Raw genomic sequence first — 21931 nt, 5'->3', positions numbered from 1 at the left:
AAAAATGCTGTTCAATACTTGAATAAAACTGGACTCATGATCCTGAGAATGGCAGAGAATTACCTGTTAGCAAAGAGAGTCCTGAAGGCAAGTGCTTTTCTGTCTACCTGCAGGAAATGAGCTATTGTTCATGAATGTAGACAGACAGAAAAATCAGCCATTGTTTACAAGTGTATCAATATTAAAAATCTGAGTTTGTTTTATTGCCATACTTGCATTGGTTGGTGGCATGAAAACTGCAATTAACATTCAGGAAAACTTGTTGGAATAAGAACCACAAATGTATTTTGATGGTATTTGTGACCCCCTCTATCTGCTTTTCACAAACGTCCATTAGAACAACACTTTATTCCTAAAGGGGAAAGGAAGTGTCACAAATACCTATGTCAATATTTGGATATGAAGACTTGCACAAATCTGCATTTGCGTGAGTATTCATGCTGGAAGTGTTTGCACAGATATCTTAAAAACTCTTTGTGTGTGTGTGTGGTGGTGGTGGTGGTGGTGGGGGGGGGGAGGGTGTCATTGAGTCCAAAAGACTCAAAACAACAGTTGCAACAAATAGAGTGCAAGTAGTGCTTAGATGGAAGTATTTTCACAATAACCATTCATCCAGTAATTTTGGACAATGAGCAAATTAATAACAGAAAGAAGTCAGATTGTGGATAGGGGAATTAAATTTGTGCAACATATTATTGTGCTGAACAGTTCATCCAGCCCTAGACTGTGGCAAAAAATTCTGGCTGGTGAGCAAGTTCTGGAAGTCCTTTAAGGTAGTTTTTATAGATTTCTCCCCACCTTCACAGCCATAAAAATGCTGCTGAAATTCATGTGACTAAGATTATTTCCTGGGATTTGTGTGTCATACAAAATCTTGCATGTAATAGGGCCACAGTATATTTCTAACAATGTCCAATATCTGTCTTGCAATTCACAACCAATTAACAAATGGATTGACTAGTTCAGATTTTTACTGAACTGGGAGGAAAAAATCCGCAAGCACCCATGCTTATGAGGAGATTCAGTCCTCATGAATCCAGACCTTCATTCACATATTTCTGGAGACACTGCGTTTCACACTAAATGAATACAAAATGTTTACAGTAATGTAATATGTCACTATGTTAAAAATTTGCAGTATGCAAAATGACTACTCTTCTAAAAAAAGGGGCTATGAAAAATTTACTTTCTATTGAGAAAAAAATCACCCCTATGATGGCTATAGAATTTCAAATGTATATGAGGCAGATACTATCCTATTACAATACCACATCTCCAGTATTATGACTTTTTCCCTGTCATTCTACTACCTGAGTGATGTCAGTGTAAATTCAGGCACCATTAGTACATTTTTGACCAAACATATACACAGCACTGACAAAGGAGTAAACAACCTTTCAGCTTACCAGTGTATGTAAAAAAGACACTGACAAAATGGAAAATAATAAATTCTTTATGATAAATTAATCCTCTTATTTCTGCACTGCCCCAGAAAAGTGACAAGCTAGACATTATTTACCCATCATTCCCTTTTCAGGATTCCTTTTTCCATAATCCATTGCTATTTACTTTGCAAGTAAGAAAATGTTTAACCTAAGTAGTCAGGGAAGGATCCTCACAATCCTCAATGCCGGTGGCCTTTACTTTCTCTCTCCCTACGCTTTAACTCCTCTTTGTAGCAGTATGAGCAGTAATTTTCAGTCTCAGGACGACCATAAAAGGAACAGTTCTCTTTCTTGCAGCGGTTCTGCTGGATGGAATATATTGGGGAAACTGTGCTTCTGCCTCGGTTTTTATCATTGTTCAACCAGGTCTGAGGAGCCTCCTCATCAGCATATTCTAAGCAATTTCTAATATCACCGGTATTAAACCCATTTGTAAATGTCTGTGACTTGTGGTCGGTAGGCATGGCGTAGGTCAGTGATTCCACTGTGTTCACTGTACGGATACCTGATATCCGCGCTGGGCTATAACTCTGTGAAGACAGTGATCGATTCTGTTGGGGATAAGTGGCACATGTTTTTAAGGTGCCAACCACTGGCTTATAGCTATCATCTTGGAAGCTTGATGGCTTGGAGTTGACATCATGCAAATGAATAACGCTTTGCCTTTGAACAGGTGGAGTATGGCTATAGTGGGCAGATACCGGAACGGGTCCACTTTTCTTAGCACTATTACTTGGTGAAGAAAATGACCCTGGAGTGGGACTAGTGCGATCTTTAAACTTTAAAACCAGTTGAGTTGTATGGCTTTGAGGCAAGACTGGTGATGCCCTGTCCTGAGGAGATGATTCTAACTTTTCTTTTGAATATGCTTCTTGCTCCAGTTTCCTGCAAGATGACCCATTGAGAACAGCTTTTTTCTCAGCCTCCTTTCGCTTCTGTTCCTGCTCGGCATTGAAGCGCTCTTGGGCACTGGTCAGGTAATAGCCGATCATCTCCTCATGGAACTGATGCCTATGGCTAGTCAGAAGAAGGCCAGCAAAAATAAACTTGCGTTCTCCTTGCATGGCAGCTCTCAAAATGTTGAGGCTGAGCTTTACATCAGTGCTGTATTTCCACGGGTCAGACTGTTTGTCAGAGAGGGATTTTGTGTTTATCTTTTCGGCAGGTGAAATGCTCGCCTTGTCAGTAGGAGAGGGAGTTGTCTTTTCAGATGGAGACGTGCTTGCAGACTGTCCGGACTCCTCTTTGCTCCCTTTGCGAGACTTCGCCTTCTTCTCTTTGACTTTTTCTGTGATGTCGCCATTCTTCCCATTCCCTGAGTTTGCTCTGCTCATTTTCCCATGCACTAGCCCTCCCAGCCCACCCATATTCTTTTTCAGCTTAATTCCTAGAGTTTTACTGAGGCTTCCAAGTTTATTGGCAACTGAATCCGTCCTGTTTTTGTCTTTATCTTTCCTCTGTTTGTCTTTTTCCTTTTCTTTACCATTTTTGCCATTGCTGCCATTTGAATTACTACAGATGGAATCTCGGTCTGAGTCCATTGAGTCGGCCAGAGACTGAACATCCTCCCCTGCTGAAGCGGTGGGCGATTCTGGCTGGGCCAAAGGGGCCTGTTAGGGAAAATTAGTTATGATTAGATAGAATAAAATCAGTTTTACACAAGGATTATGTTTTATATCCCCCATCAAATTGCTCTAACTTGTAGCTTTAAATCTACACAGAGCTATTTTAAAGTTAAGTTTTAATTAACCTTTGTAGCCTACAGGGCCTACAATGAACAAAACAGAAGGTATATTACTTCAGGGATAAGTGTATATTCTGCAACAATATTAGTTTATAAAAAAAATACACTACTGTCAATCACAAAATGCGGAAGAGTTAACATTTATTTGGAAATCTGAGTTCCGGTTCATGCTTGAAGGTGAAACTACACAACAGTTTGTACAGAATATAGTTACAAAAGGATCCCAAATGGGACACTAAAAATTCTTGCAGCTTTCAAACTTGCACATGTTCATTCTAATTTGCAAAATTCTACTCACCCACTTGTTGAGAGTAAGTGACATTTTTTGCTGGGTGAGAGAGTAAAGTTCTTCATTATCATCACCGTCAAGGTAAAGGATTGGTAACTGATTTTATGCCAGGACTAGTAAATTTAACTACAATTCTGCAAGACTATTAACTTAGTGTCAATTTTGTTCTGAAGAGCAACATTAACACTTAGTTCAAATCTGCACTCCCTCTCTCATACGTGACATATTTGCCCAGTTTGTGCTCTGTGGTAGCGAGGCTACCACCCCATTCTCAAGGTACATTGCTATAATAATTTTATGGGGATTCATGGAAGCCGGACAATAACAGCACTAGCAAATGCTATGAAAATAACAGTTAAGTGACTTGCAAGGTTCCCAAACTATGAATACAGTTCAGTCCTAGCTGGCAACACCCCTACCCTCTCAATTCTGAGCCTCCCTGGAGCAGATGCTGCAAATCATACTAAATTGTGAGACCTGTCTGGGATAGAGACCAGTGTTCATTAGGGTCTAAGTTGAGATCATAAGCTCATTTGTGACTACTGGGATAAAAATAAGTCTCTGGAACTGGGAAAGAGAGACTCTAAAACTACTGCAACAGCTGGCCTCTTTGGTGAAACTCTTGCTAACGTAGAGGGCTGATCCTGTGAGATGATGAGCGCCCAAACCACTCACTCACTACAATGGATATTGAGCATGTTCAGCACCAGGAAGCACCAGGTCTTTACATCTGCCAAACAGCAAATATGAGAAGTTTAACTAACCATAATCCTTCAAAGCAAAATTCATCCCTGTGCAAAAAGCCAATACTGGGACTATGTCTCAATTAAGTCCTCAAAATAAGGCTTAAGTGGTGCATATGCTTGTACTAGCCCCAGGGGTGCTGGAATAACTTTTATAGTAGGGGTGCTGAGAACCAATGAACCAAACTGTAAATTCTGTATATATTGGAAACCACTTCAACCCAGGGAATGTGACAGCACCCCCAGCACAGCACCTATATGCCCTCTGCAAAAGGGGCAATTTCACCCTCATTCCATCGGGGAAAAGTTTCAGCTCTGCTGGGGAATTACTATGAGTTATGCCATTCTGCCCATCCAAAATAAACCTGTCAATAATTAGTTTATTACTATCTAGATGTGCAAAAGCACAAGTGAGACAACATTATGCTCTCAGCAGAGTTACTTATACATTGTGACTCAATAAGAACTGGCTCTACTTCTCTGGTATAGACACTGAATCAAAGACACCCATACAAACAACAGAAGGCACAGCAGTACTCTATCCTTATACACATTATATTACAGATGAATATTGGATGCAAGAACAAGGACAAATTTATCATCTTCTCCAACACTAAGGATAAAATCCTGGCTCTACTGAAATCAATAGGAATTTTGCCAGTGACTTCAATGGGGCCAGGATTTCCCTCTAGGAGTTTTCTTCAGTTCAGTTAAAAACGAGGTTCACGGTTGCTTTATAAAACAATGTCCACCCCACATTGCAGAAGAATGAAAAGCCAGCCCATAAGCCTGTCAGCTAATACAATAATAATAATAATTAATCCAGACAGATTAATTCAGTGGAAGCAAAGGGGAGGTGGTAGGTAACACCTCAATGGGACCAGACATGATTCACGAACAATGGGATGAAATGAGGATCTGTTAATGAAAGGGATGGGCAGAGAGTATGTAGGAGGAATTGGAGCTGACAGAGGAAAGAAAGGGTCTGGAAGTCTTTTACTAGGAGTGGTGCCTTCAATGAACATACACTGCACCTTGTAAAACTAATTTTTTCTCCTGCAGACCTTCGCTGTTTCCCCTGAACCCTCAATTTCTCTTTTCAACCCCCGGTTGAGCTGGGTGCCTAACTACCTTTGTCCTCGCCCATCAACTTTTTGACACTAGATTAACCCCCATCTCCTTTAATATGATTTGCATGGGAATTGTGTGAGAGAGATTCAGCGATGAGGTCCCAGCTGTGCACCATTTTAAATAGCTTCCTCCTCCCAAGGTGCCAGGCTGCCATTTTAGCAGCAGTTTGTGGCCCTGTCAGGCACTTTCTAATGTAAAAGTGGAGCTATGAGCTATCCAGTGGTCCAAATTTAGTTCTTATAAGAGAAACTGAGTTGAAATTGGATTTTTAGACAGTAAAATGCTGCTGAAAGGGCAGCTGACCTTCTGGGAATATGGGAGCATAATGCAGAGAAGGGCCTAAATAGTTCAGGAAACCTTTAAAAATAAAGAGAGAATTAAACAAACAAACTAGAGAAAAATAATTCCAAATAGTAGAGTTTTACTAGAAACTACTTTTCAAAGTGGAGTGCATGCTGCAAAAACAGCCATGCAGCTGTGTGTGTATGTGTATGTGTGTGTGTTTTTAAAGAAAATGAGATGGAAAATTTACAAGCCGTATTCCAAAATCAGTGAGCTACACCAGGCTGTGTGCCTTTATCGGTTATTGGTTCACTCCTGAGGTGGCACAAGGCAGGTAGCCGAACCCTGCAATCTCTGCGTGTTCATACGCCCTGTTGTGGCTTATTTCTCTTCTGTTGTTTAGACAGGGGGAAGGGTTACCCGTGTTTCAGATGGTATGCGTATCCAAGTTACATTCATGTAGCTGTGCAGGAGATTAAGCTTTGCCTCCAGAGACAGAATCAAGCTGAAGAAAAACAGAGGAAAGAGAACAGATGACTAATTAGTTAAAAATACCTCCAAGGAAAATCAATACTCACACTTCACCGCAGGAGAGAATTTGCATTGTTCAGATTAACTGCAGCTCACGGCATGTTAGTCAGGTTGAGAACCACCCACCTCTTTTTCCCCAATAAAGCTCTCTAATAGTGAGTGTCCCAGAACATAGATCAGGCTTGATGGGTTCAAGACATATTATTGTTAAGATTACAGAGAGTTCTTACCTGGCCAGTCTGGTGTTATCATTGTCATCTTTCCCCCACTCCCAGTCTTTCCCAGGATCAACCGCAAAGTGCAAAGGCAGTAACTTGTGTTCAGAGTCAGTCAGAGGGATCACCGCTGAAGAGAAGAAGAAATCAGGAGTGAAGAAATGGGTTTAGCTGGGAAAAGCGTAGAAGAAATAATTGGCTGAAGGAAAGAACCAGTACAGGAATATGGTGCAAAGGCCTCTTATACTCAAAACAGTCTCCCAATTCCTGTGTGATATGTGCCACCTCTCTCCTCTAAACCCAGGCCTTTTGTGAAGCATTTTGACACTGATTCCCCCCACACATCTGAACCGTAATCTCTGGTACTGTATTTGTCTGACACTGCATTCAGTGCTGTAGCCTGTACTTATGCCAGTAGTCTCACTGCAACTAATGAGGCTAATTGGCATGAACTAGGGCTACTGCCATGACTGAGAGTTGAAGGATCAGCCTCTTAAACCTTGTCTACACTACAAAGTTGTACAACTTGTACAGTAAAAGCAATACAACCCCCTCTAGTGTGGATGCAGGTATACTGTATAAACAGGCTTATTCTGGTATAGGTTATTCATGTATGGAAAGAGGAATGAGCTATACTGGTATCAAGGACCTTTATTCTGGTATAGCTGCATCCGCACGAGGGGTTCTACCAACATACCTCTCTGGATAAGTATATATCTGACACCACAAGCTATCATGGTTACAGCAGAACAAAATCTGTGTGTAGACCAGACCAAGGAAGCTCTTTGGAGCAAGGACCCTGACATTTTGTAATGCACAATGTACATCTACAGGGATATATTATAAATATCAGTAATAGCTGAAATGAACCCCCCATCATAGCACCATGCAGTTATATATACAAACACACCTTATATATACACAATATACATAATGTGCATGTGAGTGTCTTTCATAGTTAATACCTTTTCATTTTTCACTACTAAAGAAATAAAGGTTGATAATTTGAATCTAAATTCTTCAACTGTTGCTTACGGCATGAACAAGGCTCTGCCATCCCTGTCTATTCTGAGCCACTCTTTGCATGTTCTCAATATGTTCTTATGGCCCATAAAGTTGATAAGAGCATTCAAAATTGAAACATGAAGCAGAGAGGGAGTCTGGAGATTTCTGACTCAGGCAATGATTGCCAGTTAAGGTATTTAAGTGCCTGAGGCAAAGCTCAATGCATGATCCAGTCAGCATGCTATTTAAGGACTGCTCAAGCCCATTGAAAGGATCACTGCTACTGGGCTATACCCCACTGTTGTTTTCTTTCTTTTTGCTGTTCTGCCTGCTTGGTGTTTGCCTCAGGAATGAAGTTTTGCAGCTGTGCTGCGTACTGAGCATGCTGAAGACTCTACTACAATACGTTTTATAGATTCTTAATTGAATACATTGTGAGAAATGTAATGGAGGTTTGAATTAAAATTGGCAGTTTTCTTGTTTCATTTTTTTTAAAAGTTAGTCTCTGTGCTAACACATTGTAGGATGACATTTAATATAAAGCTGTTGAAGGGGGGCTGGGAAGGGAACTCCTCTTTCTCAGAACTCTGCAGCCGATTACTGCTCTAGTGACAACCAATCAAGAAATTTAATTTTCTTTAACATTAGCCTAAAAGACTTACTGTAAATATTCACCCAAGCAAAGCCAAAGGGCAAAGGGACTCTGAAAAGCCAGCCAGCCACATGGCAATGAATAATTCAGAGGTTACTACCTTTACCATAAACAATACTTAACTGTTATTTTCCAGCAGCACAGACATATATATTAGCAACACTAGGAGATGGAGCATTTCTGGATAATTATTGTTGATCACAGAACAGAATGCAGGATGTATAATCTGCATTTGTAACAATAATCATGCTGAAATCAACTATTAATTGTGCCTGATTTAGACATATTTGATGATGACTCCACTATAAAACTATTTTTTGCCTCTTGTTTAATATGATTTTCCACACAAAAGAATGGGGGGGAGGGAGGGGGAGAGAGGGCAGAGAGAGGGAATGAGGAGGAAAGCAAGAATTGTGTACAAATTCTGTGCCAAGATTGCCCCCTACTGGCAATAGAGTACAATTCTTTATACTGTAGTACATTTTTTTTGTCCAGGTTGTTCTTGTATGAAATATAAAACTGTGGACAATTAGCCAGTTTTAGCTGCATATATTGCCATTAGGTTCAGGTATGGCAATAAGTATTGTTAGAGACTTTAGCTCTTTGAATGACAAGTATTTTGTCATTTGGATGACAAGTATAGTATATGATGTTGCAATTCAAAATTAATTGGAGAGTTCTGCATTAGAGCCACCAACTCATTGCCCTATGGGGCACTCCAAAGGGCATCAGTACCAAGGAGAAGTGATTACTGGGCCTGATCCCAATCTCATGTACACTGATGTAAATCAGGAGTACCTCCACTGAATTCTATGGCATTATATCAGTGATGGAGTGAAAACAAAATCAAGTCCCATGTGTTTTGAGTGTCATTTACAGTCAAAAGTAAAGTGCAGTCAGAACTTATTAAACCTATGCAAATTAAGTTAATTAAGCAACTGTTATAGACTTAGGCTTTATTATACTCCTCACAAATATATTAAATCAGCACGTTACAGAAAGCAAGCAAGAAAAGAGCCCAACTAAGCCAAGGATAAACACATGCCCAGTCCTGGTGGTGCATGCTCTTGCAGAGCACAGATTGTGATTTGTGAGTTGGGACGTCACGACATGGCTTGAAACCAAAAGCCCTTTACTATTGTCATTTAGTTCCTCCCCGGAAAGTAAATGCACCTTGAGAAACAAAAACATTTAGATTTGTTTGGTTTCATTGTAAGAGAAAATGACAGGTTACAATGAACAGTTTTCATACACAGATTTCAGAGAAATCCATTAAAATGAGCTGTTTTTATATATAACATTTTTATTGATATTTGTAAAAGCTATTTGTATAAATCATAAATTTGGCCTAAACTGTCCTGACAGAGGCCCTCTAATATATTTTAATCAGTAAACAGAGACATTAAGGGTTATAATATTGTACCATCTCCATAAATATGCACAGCTTCTGAAGCTCCTTTCACCTGAATTTTTTTGCAGCCCTGTGATGAGAATATAAACCATAAACTGATTCTTGTGGGTAGTTTGAGGTTAGGATGAGGGAATATTACTCTCTTCATGCACAGTTTAATAGCTAAGTCTTGAATCTTTAAAATTTCACTGTGCTGCCTGTTACGTAAGGTACATTCTATTCAGTAACTTTGATTTCCTGTAGGTGAGATCCACCCTCCGGTATGACAGAAGCAATTGTAAAGTTCAAGGACTGTAAGTAAGACACTTCAGACTAATTTCTAGAGTGAACATGGTAGGTCCAAGTACGCTGCAATTGCCTACCTGCATAATTTGTGGTTGTTTGCTGCTCCAGTATGGTCAAGGATTTTCTTTTGAACAGTCCTAGCTGAAACCTTGCTATAACTCTGTTAACAAGCCCTGCTGCAGATTGGACAGGTCAACAGTCATTGCAGCTATCGATGAATGACAGCGTTCAATGTCCTCCAAGTGTACTTTTTAAAGTATTTCTAAAGCTATTTGCAAAATAACATGCCCAAATAGGTTCTCTCCAGTGAACCTTTATGATAAATGTATTATGGTCAAAGGACTGTTGTCATACAACTCACAATTATTATTTCAACCTGATTATGAGGAGTCATTTCACTGCTGGCTGGTTGACAAAGCACTTCATTGTAGTGTGGGAGCTCTTAGGTAAGCCTCATGAAACAGTCTCTGCCCCAGTTGGCAAATGTTCTTTTTTTTTCTGAATATATGAACAAAGACGAAAAACCTGGATAAGCAGCCTGTGAGGAGACAAAACTATTGGCAGGTTCTAGCCAGCTGATATATTTCATCCTATAGGACCCAGTTTACAGTTAATGGAACTACCCAATGTGTTGATCAAAGCGATAACTCAAGGACATGTCAAAATGTGTTTCAGGGAAACCACTGGTGACAAATATGTTTTAAAATCCTCTCCAGACAAACAGGGTTCCTCCTGGGGACCTGTGAGCAAGGTAACCCACCTTTATCTCCTCAGTAACTGACAAATTTTGCGACATATATGTACAGGAGTTGAACAAATTTAGATATGGGGTATATGAGGGCAAAATGATAAGTCACTGGGGTTTCACCTATAAATGCTAATGGAGTTTTACTTATAAGTCAAAGCTCCAGATTTCATCTGGTGAGACTACATAGTCCAAGTAAAACAAAAATCAATCAAAGCTATCTTTCTTCCAAAGCTCTCAAATTACATGATCAATGCTATTCGTATATGGAGAAGAAATCTTTATTACTGCCTATAATTACACTGTATTCATTTTAAAAAAAAAAGCCCAATTCTTAACAGACGTTGATAGGCACAAATCCCCTCTATTCTCAATAGGACTATGAACAATTTTTATGTTTTTCTTTGGTATTTATTAGCTACACTGCATATTTAGGGATAATACGGCCTGGTGGATCTGACCCTTGGAAGATTACCTCAGATAGGGCATTCCTGTGGTGATATGGTACATCATTGTGGCTATCACTCACTCCCTGCCCCAGCTGCCAGTGTGGCAAGGAAAAAATGGGTCTGAGTGGAGCATCTCTCTGTCCATCTAATTCCTGGCTGTCCTAATAGTATCTGAAGAGCACTGGCAGCTGCATATACTACATTAGTCCTGAGGCTGCTGTACTATTTATCAGCATTCAGGCTGGAGCCTGAATGGTGTAGCATTCCCACCACCCCAGATTTATGCCAAACATTGCTTGGCTGAACAACATGTGGACTTGCACTAGCATGCAATACAAAACCAGGTCACACTAAAATACTACTTTGATTCAACCGCCCCTGTGGTTAGCCTGTCACTATCTTTGCTTGTATGATTCAATTTAAGTGAAGCAGTCTAGGGCATAAGAAAGAGTAAATCCCTAAGAAGTTTTTCAGAGGAAATAATATATAAGCAAACCCAATATTTAAAATTACATTGATGCCCATAGGGATCTTCAACAGCTTTCAGTTATCCCACACCTTTTGCATGCAAATACAATTACATGAAATAGCCCCGAGGAGATTACATATCTCTACAAAGAGTATTTTATATTATCTCTAATACCAACATTTTGATCATTCAAGATTATATTCACCACCACCAAGGGAAATGTGTTCCCTAATTATTAAAAATAAAATATGTTGGCAGTGTACAATAAATAACAGGAACATATAATAGCTTGTAATAATAGCAATATGTCACTAGGTGGCATTAAAGGGTTTAATTTACTGAGTACTGTAATTAGTGCATAGAGAATGGAGTTTATTTGAACAGTAGTATTCATCACCCCTCTGAGTGTGTGGATGTCATGGCGGTTAAGGGATTGGGAGGAGAGTAAGCCTGTTTGCAGAATTTACTCAAGTGAGCTGTGACAAGTACATGCTAGGGTCTTCCTCCCATCCCTTTTTAAACTGCAATTTTGGGGGCTCCCTCAGCCACCACTGGGCATTACAGTAAACAAAATTCTGGTGGTTGCTAGTTAACCACATGCATGAGGCATTATAACTGCAGAGTGGCATTGACCAAGCAATAGTCAAACAGTCAAATGCATAAAACTACACACCCATTCTGCCATGTACCAATTATGCTACAAGCCTTTGGAGATCCCATTCAGAAATGCAAAGCTCAGAATGTCAGGTTTCAGAGTAGCAGCCGTGTTAGTCTGTATTCGCAAAAAGAACAGGAGTACTTGTGGCACCTTAGAGACTAAAAAATGTATTTGAGCATAAGCTTTCATGGGTGACAGCCCACTTCTTCGGATGCATAGAATGGAAAATATATTGAGGAGATATATATACACACATACAGAGAGCATGAAAAGGTGGGAGTAGTCTCTAAAGATCAGAATGCGACACAAACACGCTTCCTAAAATGACTGTTTGCTGTCCAATCAATGCTCTACTTTGCAGGAACTGACAGGGTACCAAGAACCAGGTCACACTGTGCTTCTGGTTTATGGATTTTTTGCTTCTCTATTTTTCTCAATTTGCTTCTCTATTTTTGTGTGCTTCCTAACGATGGCCTCTAATCATACAACAACTCACTCACTCTCTAGTACAATTACTACCCACGGGAATACAAGCGTACAAGAACGTACAAGCATACAAGAACGCAGCTTTCGAACAAGCACAACAAGCTTTCTTTATTAAAAAGATGGTCTCCAGTTTAACCAATGAACTTTTTTCTGATTAGCTACAATATATAACACGCTTAATAGTAATACAACTATGATGATGAAGATAAACTCAAGAGAAAATACATGTGTATAAAGGTAACCTTATAAAGATTGATTAAATTAAATATTTTCCCCAAATTAACTTTGTGATGCATCATGTTACCTAGTGCATATTTAGAAGTAAAAATTTCCATTCATTCTTAGCATTTCCTTCAATGAAAGATCCTTATTATCCTACTGGATTGTTTTCAGGAAAAATCCTAATATCCTAAATTATACACTGTAGATCCTGACTGGGAGAGGACTGGGGTCATTTTCACATGGACCCTAAAAACTACAAGAATTAGACTATTGTGCCTAGAAGTAATAAATAATAGTAATAACACTCCTTTGCACTTACATAGCACCTTTCATCAAAGGATTTCAGAGCACTTTACAAACATGTAATTAAGTCTTACAATATCCCTGTGAGGTAGTTAAGCACTGCACACTCAATATGTTTATACATAGCTGCAAAAAACAGGCAATCACCAAGAATCTAGCTCTCCTCAACAGAGAGGCTCTCATAAAATCTGTGACAATGCAGTATTACATGAATGGAGAAAGAGACACCAGGTGGATGAGGTAATATCTTTTATTGGACCAACTTATTGGGAAGGATCAATTTCCTTTCAAAAGTACAACCACCCACTGATCCCCTTTACACAGCTTCGTCCCTAAGCAAGTTTGCTTCAGGAAGAAGAAAAAGGGTAATAGTAAAAATCCTTGACATGTGACACACGACAATTCTCCAGAGCATTTGGCAAGAGGGACTTCCATTTGTACTTAACACAAAAGATGAAATTAAAACTGATATTTATTAAGAAAACTTCAAATATGTCTTCAAACTAATGGGAAAATAGAAACAGTTTATATTGGTAACCAAAGAGTATGCTGACATATTTTTATGTCAAAGAATGTCATCTCTTTGTACTATTCACTTGTCATATCTCTTGGTGCTCAGTGTGGTAAGTCTCTGAATGAAGCATACTGTCCAAGGTTCACATTGGCTCAGAATTTCTGGCTTTCAGGCAGTGTATTTTAAGCCAGATTCTTATCTTTTTTGCTAGCAGGGCCCGTCATGTCCTGCTTGGAGAGCTGAGGTTCTCTTCTCCCATGCTACCCTTCCCCTTCCTGTCCTTCAAAGGTTTTGCATCTTAGCACCTTTCATCTTGCGGAAAAGAGCTGGACGTGGCTATGACCTAGTCAGAACTATGTAGAGGCCAAATGTGAATGTGAGCTCTCTTGGACCATGTGACAGCCTTTGACACCATGGACTGCGAGGTGCTGCTTACACATCTACAAGACCTGACTCTGCTCTCTTCTTTCAGATGAAATTATTCCCTCTTCCCTCAAAGACCCTCACATGATGAATCCCACAGGAACTATCATTTCTCTTATTCATGATCTTCCTAAGGCCATCAGGAAAGATTCTACAGGCTCTGATGTTGCCATCAGTATGTAGATGACACTTAGCTCTATGCCCCATCTTAATAAATGTGCACTCTGTAATTTCCCTAGTGATCCAGTGTTTGAATAAGGGGAGTGGGGGTGGGGAAAGGGTGAAGAGCTGCAGGCTAAAGGCAGAAGTTATATGAGTTGGGAAGAGCGCAGCATTTTGAGGAACTAGCTGAAAAGGTGACCTGCCCCTCCTCTGCAGGAGTCTGTTACCTGGATCAAAGTGGCACACAGATGCAAAATCATGCTTCACAACTCAAGTGTTTCTAGATACCCAGGGAGTAACAGCAGACAGGGATGTCTCTCACCTTTGGCTTGTTCAGCTATTGTGTTCATTCCTCTAGGAAGTAGATCTACGAACCACAACCCACATATTTATTATCCTCATACAAATATAACTCTTTCCCCCTTGAATTAATACTAGGGGCCCAGAAGCTGCAGCTAGATAGTGCAGCATACAGCAGCCCTTGTTCTAAGCAGAGCTGACTGTATGAATACCTCATACCAGTATCTTGCATGGTACATTGGCTGCCAGTGGGTCCATTTCAAAGCGCTCAAGCTCACCTTCAAAGCCCTGAATGGGTGAGAGTCCCCTTATCTCAGGAACTTTCTGCTCCTCATCATGTATCAGATAAAATCATCAAAGCAAGAACTAAAAAACTATAAAGAAAAAAAGCTTAAGATGGAGGTGTGTTTTAAAATCCAGAAGCTGCACCACAACTGGTAATTTATACAAATATCCATTGAAGTCAGTAACTGGCTAACACACACCAGACCTCCTACAAACCTCTGTAATGAAATGTTACCATAAAGATATATTCAAAACTTGCATCTTTGAGCTCATTGTATGCATTTGCTTTGCAAACTTTCATTTCAGAGAGGATTTTCGAATGGTACCTTAGAAGTGTTTAGGAAATGGCTCCTTTGTGAAAAGAATTCTCACAGTGGTTGGCTGGCTGCTGGTTGTTATTGTTGGTGAGCTGCGAGACAGCTGCCATGTCCATTATGCACAATGCAATTCCCTGCAAAGGCCAAACTGGTTGCCAAGCACCTACCTGAAAAATCCCTTAAACATAAGCTGTTGGAGACCAGGTGCTCAACGTAGGAGAAAAAGGAAATCAAAGATAGGTGCCACTTAAGGCTCAATGGTTTTACTGAATTGATTTTCCCATCATACGCTTGACATTTAGATTCAGTTTTTTCATTTCTGTATTATGTTTCTAGCACTGCTCTCTAATACCAAGTGTTTCTTCAATACTGCACAAAACCACCGTATGACACTGTCCCCTTTTGTACAACCTCATCCAAACTTCTACACAGGAGGACCTGACTGGGTGTTCAAGGTTTGGATGAAGATGTTAGAAGAAGGTGTGTTATAAAAGTTTCTTTCCTCCTCATCCTCCTTTTTATAAACATCCTCCTCTCTAGCTGCAACCTTGTGCATTTTTGTAGCATGATTATCTTCCAAGCAGAAAGACTTTAGAGACTTGTAAGTATTCTCACACTTCTTATCAAACTGTCTGTACTGGGCTAGCTTGATTATCACTTCAAAAAATTTTTTTCTCTTAATTAATTGGCCTCTCAGAGTTGGTAAGACAACTCCCACCTGTTTATGCTCTCTGTATGTGTGTATATATATCTCCTCAATATATGTTCCATTCTATATGCATCCGAAGAAGTGGGCTGTAGTCCACGAAAGCTTATGCTCTAATAAATTTGTTAGTCTCTAAGGTGTCACAAGTACTCCTGTTCTTCTTTTTGCGGATACAGACTAACACGGCTGCTACTCTGAAACCTGTCTTTAGACACTTGAAAAGCCAGCAGGTTTTGTTGTTGTGTAGCAGGGGTATATGCCTTCCTTTGGGAGTTTAAAACACCTCTGCAGCTTTGTCGGTGAATGAGAAACAGTATCTGGGTATCAAACTAATTTCTCCTAGCACATATCACTTGTAGAGCACCAAGTTGACCTTATAACTCTCCCTGTTTCCTTAGTAAATACGTTTCCCTCCAACACAATAGGAACAAACACAAATCTGAGTTCAGTTGATTTCCGCCTAACTTGATATGTTTTTGATTAGCTGTGATTTTGATTTGAAAGCAGAACTAGAAGCTTAATTGGGTATGATTTATTCACAGCAGGCTAGAGCTACAACTTTGATTTTATGCACAAGAAATCCAAAATTATGCATCTTTTCTTCAATGGACAAGATACATTTTGAATCAATGGTTATACACACTTAAATCAGCTTTCCAATATGGTGCATCTGAAATGGAAAGGAATCCTTTAAAAAATATAGGTAAGAGCTTTCTGTCTATAGAAATTTTCTGTAAGAAGAGTGTTTGTCTTTGAAAGCCACCAAGTCCAGTGTAAAAATGCATCCTTTTAATAGTAATTTTAAACTTACTCCTTTTTTTGAAATAAAGTATTAAAAAACCTACACTGAGATTTTCAAAACTGCCTACATAATTTGGATGCATTAATGTGAATTGAACTCCAAAATCCCCTATGCATCATTGAAAAATTTCAGCCTAAATGTATTTGTTTCCTGAGGTATAATAATTCTAGTGAAAATAATTTGCACTTTGGGAGGTTGGACTGGATCCTGTCATCCGAGGATCTCAAAGCTCTTCCTAAATATAAACTAAACCTTGCAACACTAGGGAAGTAAGTATTATTGTACCCATTCTACAGATTGGCAACCAGATAAAAAATAGTTACATGACTTTACCAAAGACACAAGATGAGTCAGGTGGTAATGGAACCAGGGGTTCGGCTTCCAATTGTCTACTGTACTTACTAGGCAACACTCCCACATGAGTATCTGTTAATCCACATTGTCTGCTTGCCACAAATCACAACTGCAGAATTGCTGGTTTTGCAATTAATTTATTATTGGGCCACTTGTTATCCACAAGTGAAACATTTAAGCTTTAATACCAAAATCTCATGGAAGATACTAAAACTTTGATCCTTTTACATTTAAAAAATATGTTTAAAAATAATATGCTTAGGAGCATCTGAATATCCTCCGCTTAATATCCTAGAGCTATGAGGCTTTCATCTATACTCCAATCAATTTGTAGCCATGCTTCCCCTTCACTTCTTGTCACTTAACTAACCATTTCAAAATTAACATCAACCAAAGCAGACTTAATATTTATTGTGCTTCTTCTATAATTCTTCACTTTTTAGTGCTGCTTTTTTTTTTTTTTTTATAAACCGTAAATGTCAAGGACAATTTTCCAAACTCTGTCAAAATCTTGACATCCATCTCTTTCAGAGCAAGTGAAAGAAGAGTGAGTGAGTGAGTGAGTGTGTGGGGGGAGAGCTTGGAGGCAGAGGGACAGGAAGAAGGGAAGGAATGAAATAGGGGAAAGGCAATGACAGTTTCTTCCCCCTTAAATTTTATACATATTCAGTGGAGCCTCCACAGAGGTGATTACACTAATCAGTGAGATGCAGCTGCCTACTGGAGCACTCATCCTTGAGAATTAGCCAAAACAGAGAGTAGCTGCAAAGCTGTATAGAATCAATGCAGCAGAACTAAATTATGTAGAAGAGAAATTTCAGAAAGGCAATGTTTTTCTACCACAGCAGCAGTGGCTACATCTTGACAGTTTAATCTGTAATATTTTTAAAAGGATTATGACTGAAATTTGCTTTGGTTAAGAGAACTGCATCAAAACCTTTACATATTTGACATTTTTGCACTTACAGCATATATGCCTTTGCCAAGGCCAGACCTAAACAAAATTTTAGAGGGTTTTTTTTTTTTTTTTTTGGTCTCTCTTTTGTTGAGGGATCACTGGTAAATAAATACAATTGGAAAGCTTAGAAAAACAAACACAATTATAGCTAGCAAACTAATGTGAAAAACAACCGCAAATCAATTAAAATAAAATAAACTGTCCACTTTTCTGGTTTCCCCAAAAGTTCACAGACCCTGTCAAGTAATTAACACTAATCTTTCTAAACTGATCAGAGAATTTGTGGGGTGTAAGCTACACAGAATCACAGGAGCTATTTACTTCATAGTGTCTCCTTGTAACATTTAAATCAAAGGATGCTTTGAGCTATGTTGGGAGTAGAGCCATTTCATTTATCCATTTACAGGAAATCAGGCTTTATAAAAAGAGTTACTGTGCCTTTGAACTGACAAATTCATGAATAAAGGCTTTTAGGAATAATCAGCTAAACACCCATGATTAAAAGAATTTCAATGTGACAGTTGCTTATTTCACAGTAACAATCTAGAAATCAAGAGACCCATTTTTAGTTGTCTCCTCCTGACTCCCCCAAGAAAAGTATCTTCTAATAACTTGAAACTGATCTGATGAAGAGAGGGAATCAACTTCAGATGGGAATCTCTATCACCCCTGTGCTACAAAAGCACTGGGGCTTTCATATTCAAATAAAAAACAAACAAAAATGCCCCCAGTGTTTGACTTCACATTTGTGGCTTGTATATATCTTCTGTTATTATTGTGTCTAATCCTAACACAAAATATTATTGTGTGAAGATCGAAGGAGACGGGAAAGAGAGCCCTCTGTAGTAACAATCACATCCACCAGCTATCTCAAAAGTCAGTCATCAGACCCTTGAAATCCTCCATCTGCTCTGTGAGGTCTCCAAGTGAACCATCTTAAGGGGTGAATGACACAGCCCATTCCCCAGGCAGACGGTATTTTGGCCACTTGAGAACAAAGGCTATCACCATTATAAACAGAGTTTTGTGGTTATTACTCTGGATAGATTCTTCATTGAACAAATAATATTTGCCATCCTAGGTTAATTATTCACAATTGAACTACTATTTATAAACTACTATTTATTCCACCAGTAGTGAATCAGTGTTTGTTTCTCTGATCTTTGACCTGTCTAGTTAGAAATACTTCTTCCCACCACTGATAAAGAATATAAGAGGGGGAGGTGGTTCTAATGAAACAGTAAGCCTCTAGAGTAATGGATTGTATTTAGCTGAACTTCATACAATGAAACTTTTCATGGACAGTTTCTTTGCAGGTAGAGGTGTCTTTCAAATTGTACAATAGCTCAGTTACAACCTGGTGCCAAGTCTGTCATGAGTTTGAATGAGATAGTGTTCATCCAGGTAGCTGTATGTAGAGTAGGATGATAACCTCTTCTGCACTCAGATCTACTAAAAGAAACTAACTGGAATTCTGACTCAACTAATGACTAAGGGCTAGCTTCTGTGGCAGAACAGAGCTTTACTAAATGCAGAATCAAAGAGGTGGGGAGCAAAGATGTCTACCACTAAGCCACATTTATGTTCCCCTGATAGTACGGCTGGTGACGTACCAGGCTGGTCTGGTACCTCGCATAAGCTAGAGCAGTAGGGGATCATTACAGTAGCCAGAAATTACTAGAGCATAGGGAAACTCTTGTCATACCCTGTTTGATCGATCAGTGATCCCAACACTGTGGCCACTATGGGAATTGGTGTAGGAGCTGTTACACTACTGGAGACTTCCGCACAGGAAGAATCCTCAAGCGAACAAGACCAGCTGCTTTGCGCTGATGGAATGTCACAAAGTACCTGGAATAGTGGCCAGGATCTGGCCCATAGTAGAAAAGACAACCGCTCTATTTTATATTCCATCCAAGCGCGTCTACAAGTAAGTGTACAGTGAGTGGGCCTGTTTAAGCATTCAAAAGTCAGAAAATGACAAAATGAACATTTCACATACAACCTTAACTCTGCCCTTGTGTTTCTGTATGATATAATGTTAATTATACAACATACTCTTTTCAATTAATGCAATAAAATATCATATTGTTTCTTCCATAGTAGTAGGGGCAGATCCTGGAAACACTTGCCACTGGGCATAATGCTGACTACTGTGAGTTGGCTTCAGTGGGACCACTCATAATAGCTAGTGCTATGCCCAATAGCAAGTATTTGCAGGATTGGACCTTTAATACACATATGTAGCAATTTGTAATCGTGCAAGTATACACTAATGGAAACAATTTTAATTGTCATGATGTTCCCACAAAACTTTGTAATTATTATTATTAGTTATTATTTGTATTACCCATAATGCCTAAGATTCCCAGTCCTGGACTGGACCCCACTGTGTAAGGTGCTAAACACAGAACAGAAAAAAAGAGTCCCTCCCCCAAAGAGCTCCCAATCTAAGTTGTCTTAGACTTTTAATGTGATAACTTCTTTTGTCACATTATTTATTTCCAGTGATTTTGCCAACATCTGTACTCTCCATTCTGTTGTCAGCCAGCAGCAAATGTTTCTGGGTCTAGGAAAAAGGTTGAAGAAAATATGCCCAAATTTTCAAAAGTGGCTTCTATCTGTGGATGACTTAGCTTCCAGGATTTAATAGTTCAGACCAAAATTTATAAAAAAGAATAACTCAAAATAATTTCTGTACATTTTGCAGAAGACATTAAAATGTGTTTGATGGCTCCCATTGGAGGAAAAACCATTTATATTATTTCATAAACAAAAGAATCCCCATTTTTATTACATATTTGAGGACTTAAGTAGGAGTAAGTAGTACATTGGCATTATGCTGACCTTCTGAACGGGGGTGAATTTCATCCTCTGCACATAGATGAAGAGTTTTGCGTGTGAAAATTCTATATGTACAAAGAGATATTTGTAAAATTGTATTGTACTGATCTGTCAAGCTATAATCCATGTGACATTTATAAAAACAGAGTCCCTTTTCATTATAACAAAAGCAGGTATCCATTATCAACTTTGAGGAAAACTGCATTTGCACCATTAACCAGATGCCAGGCTGCAGGCATTTAAACAAGAACTGCCAACTCTTAGCTGAAGACCAGATAAGTTCACCTAGATGTTATTTTTTGTTCAAAATAGGTATTATCTTATAATAATGTATTCAGTGTTCAGACTCTATGAAATGCTTGTAAGTTGCTGCATGCGTTTATCTCACCTGTAATGTCAGTATTCCATGCTATAAGAAAATATGTAAGTTTTTCTTTATAGCTTTGCAAAATGTTTGCTCTGAACTCGTGAACCCAGGCATTGGAATCGTTCCCCCTGCCCATCCATGAGGATTATCAAAATTTAAGTGGGCCATTATAAGATAAAAGCTTTGTTAATTGCCCTATCCACCCATGGAAAAGTACATGCAGAAGGCCTTGTCCCATCGCTTTGAACGCTGGAAGAGGGAAATAAACATAGTTGATATGAAGATTTTTCATCTCCTTGCTGTTTGAACTCTCACAGGGCCAGAGAAGCCAAAGTGAAGCCAGAGATCCTGGGGGTTACCTCTGGGGTCTGCCCTAAAAGACACTTTGAATTGACAGTTCACTACAACTCCGTCACTTTTAGGATTTAGAGGATAACTCATGTGTTTGTATATGTTTGCTTGCTTTAACCTGTTAATAACTCATTTCTTTTCCTAATTAATAAACCTTTAGATAGTTTACTACAGGATTGCCTACAGGAGTTGTCTTTGGTGTAAGATCTAGGGTATCAATTGATCTAGGGTAAATGACTGGTCTTTTTGAACTGGTGTAGGAGCAGGATTTTATAATTGTACTATGAGAATTAATGTATGATTTGATTTCATCCTTCCAGCCACCCTTTTTGAATAGCAGAAACAGGGGCGGCTCTATGTATTTTGCCGCCCCAAGCACAGCAGTCAGGCGGCTTTCAGTAGCGCACCTGCGGGTGGTCCGCTGGTCACGCCGATTCGGCGGCATGCCCGCGGGAGGTCCACTGCTCCTGCGGCTTCGGCGTA

General features: G+C 39.3%; 1 protein-coding gene across 4 annotated transcripts in view; it reads right to left on the bottom strand.

Annotated features, from left to right (window-relative positions):
* Window positions 1–1435: 1435 nt before the first annotated feature.
* Window positions 1436–21931, bottom strand: part of OTUD7A (OTU deubiquitinase 7A) — a 129942-nt gene continuing 109446 nt past the window's right edge. For all 4 annotated transcript variants that reach the window (XM_034783108.1, XM_034783106.1, XM_034783107.1 and 1 more), the window contains 3 exons: window positions 6396–6510; window positions 6055–6139; window positions 1436–3055 (listed from right to left, as the gene is read on the bottom strand). In XM_034783108.1, the coding sequence (XP_034638999.1) occupies window positions 1625–3055; window positions 6055–6139; window positions 6396–6510 (1631 nt within the window). In that variant the 3' untranslated portion in view covers window positions 1436–1624. The remainder of the gene's footprint in view (window positions 3056–6054; window positions 6140–6395; window positions 6511–21931) is intronic.

This window comes from Trachemys scripta, chromosome 10 (assembly GCF_013100865.1).
Source record: "Trachemys scripta elegans isolate TJP31775 chromosome 10, CAS_Tse_1.0, whole genome shotgun sequence".
NCBI classification, from domain to species: Eukaryota; Metazoa; Chordata; order Testudines; family Emydidae; genus Trachemys; species Trachemys scripta.
Note: the sequence above shows the minus strand (reverse complement) of the source record. Positions and strands in the feature narration are given on the sequence as shown.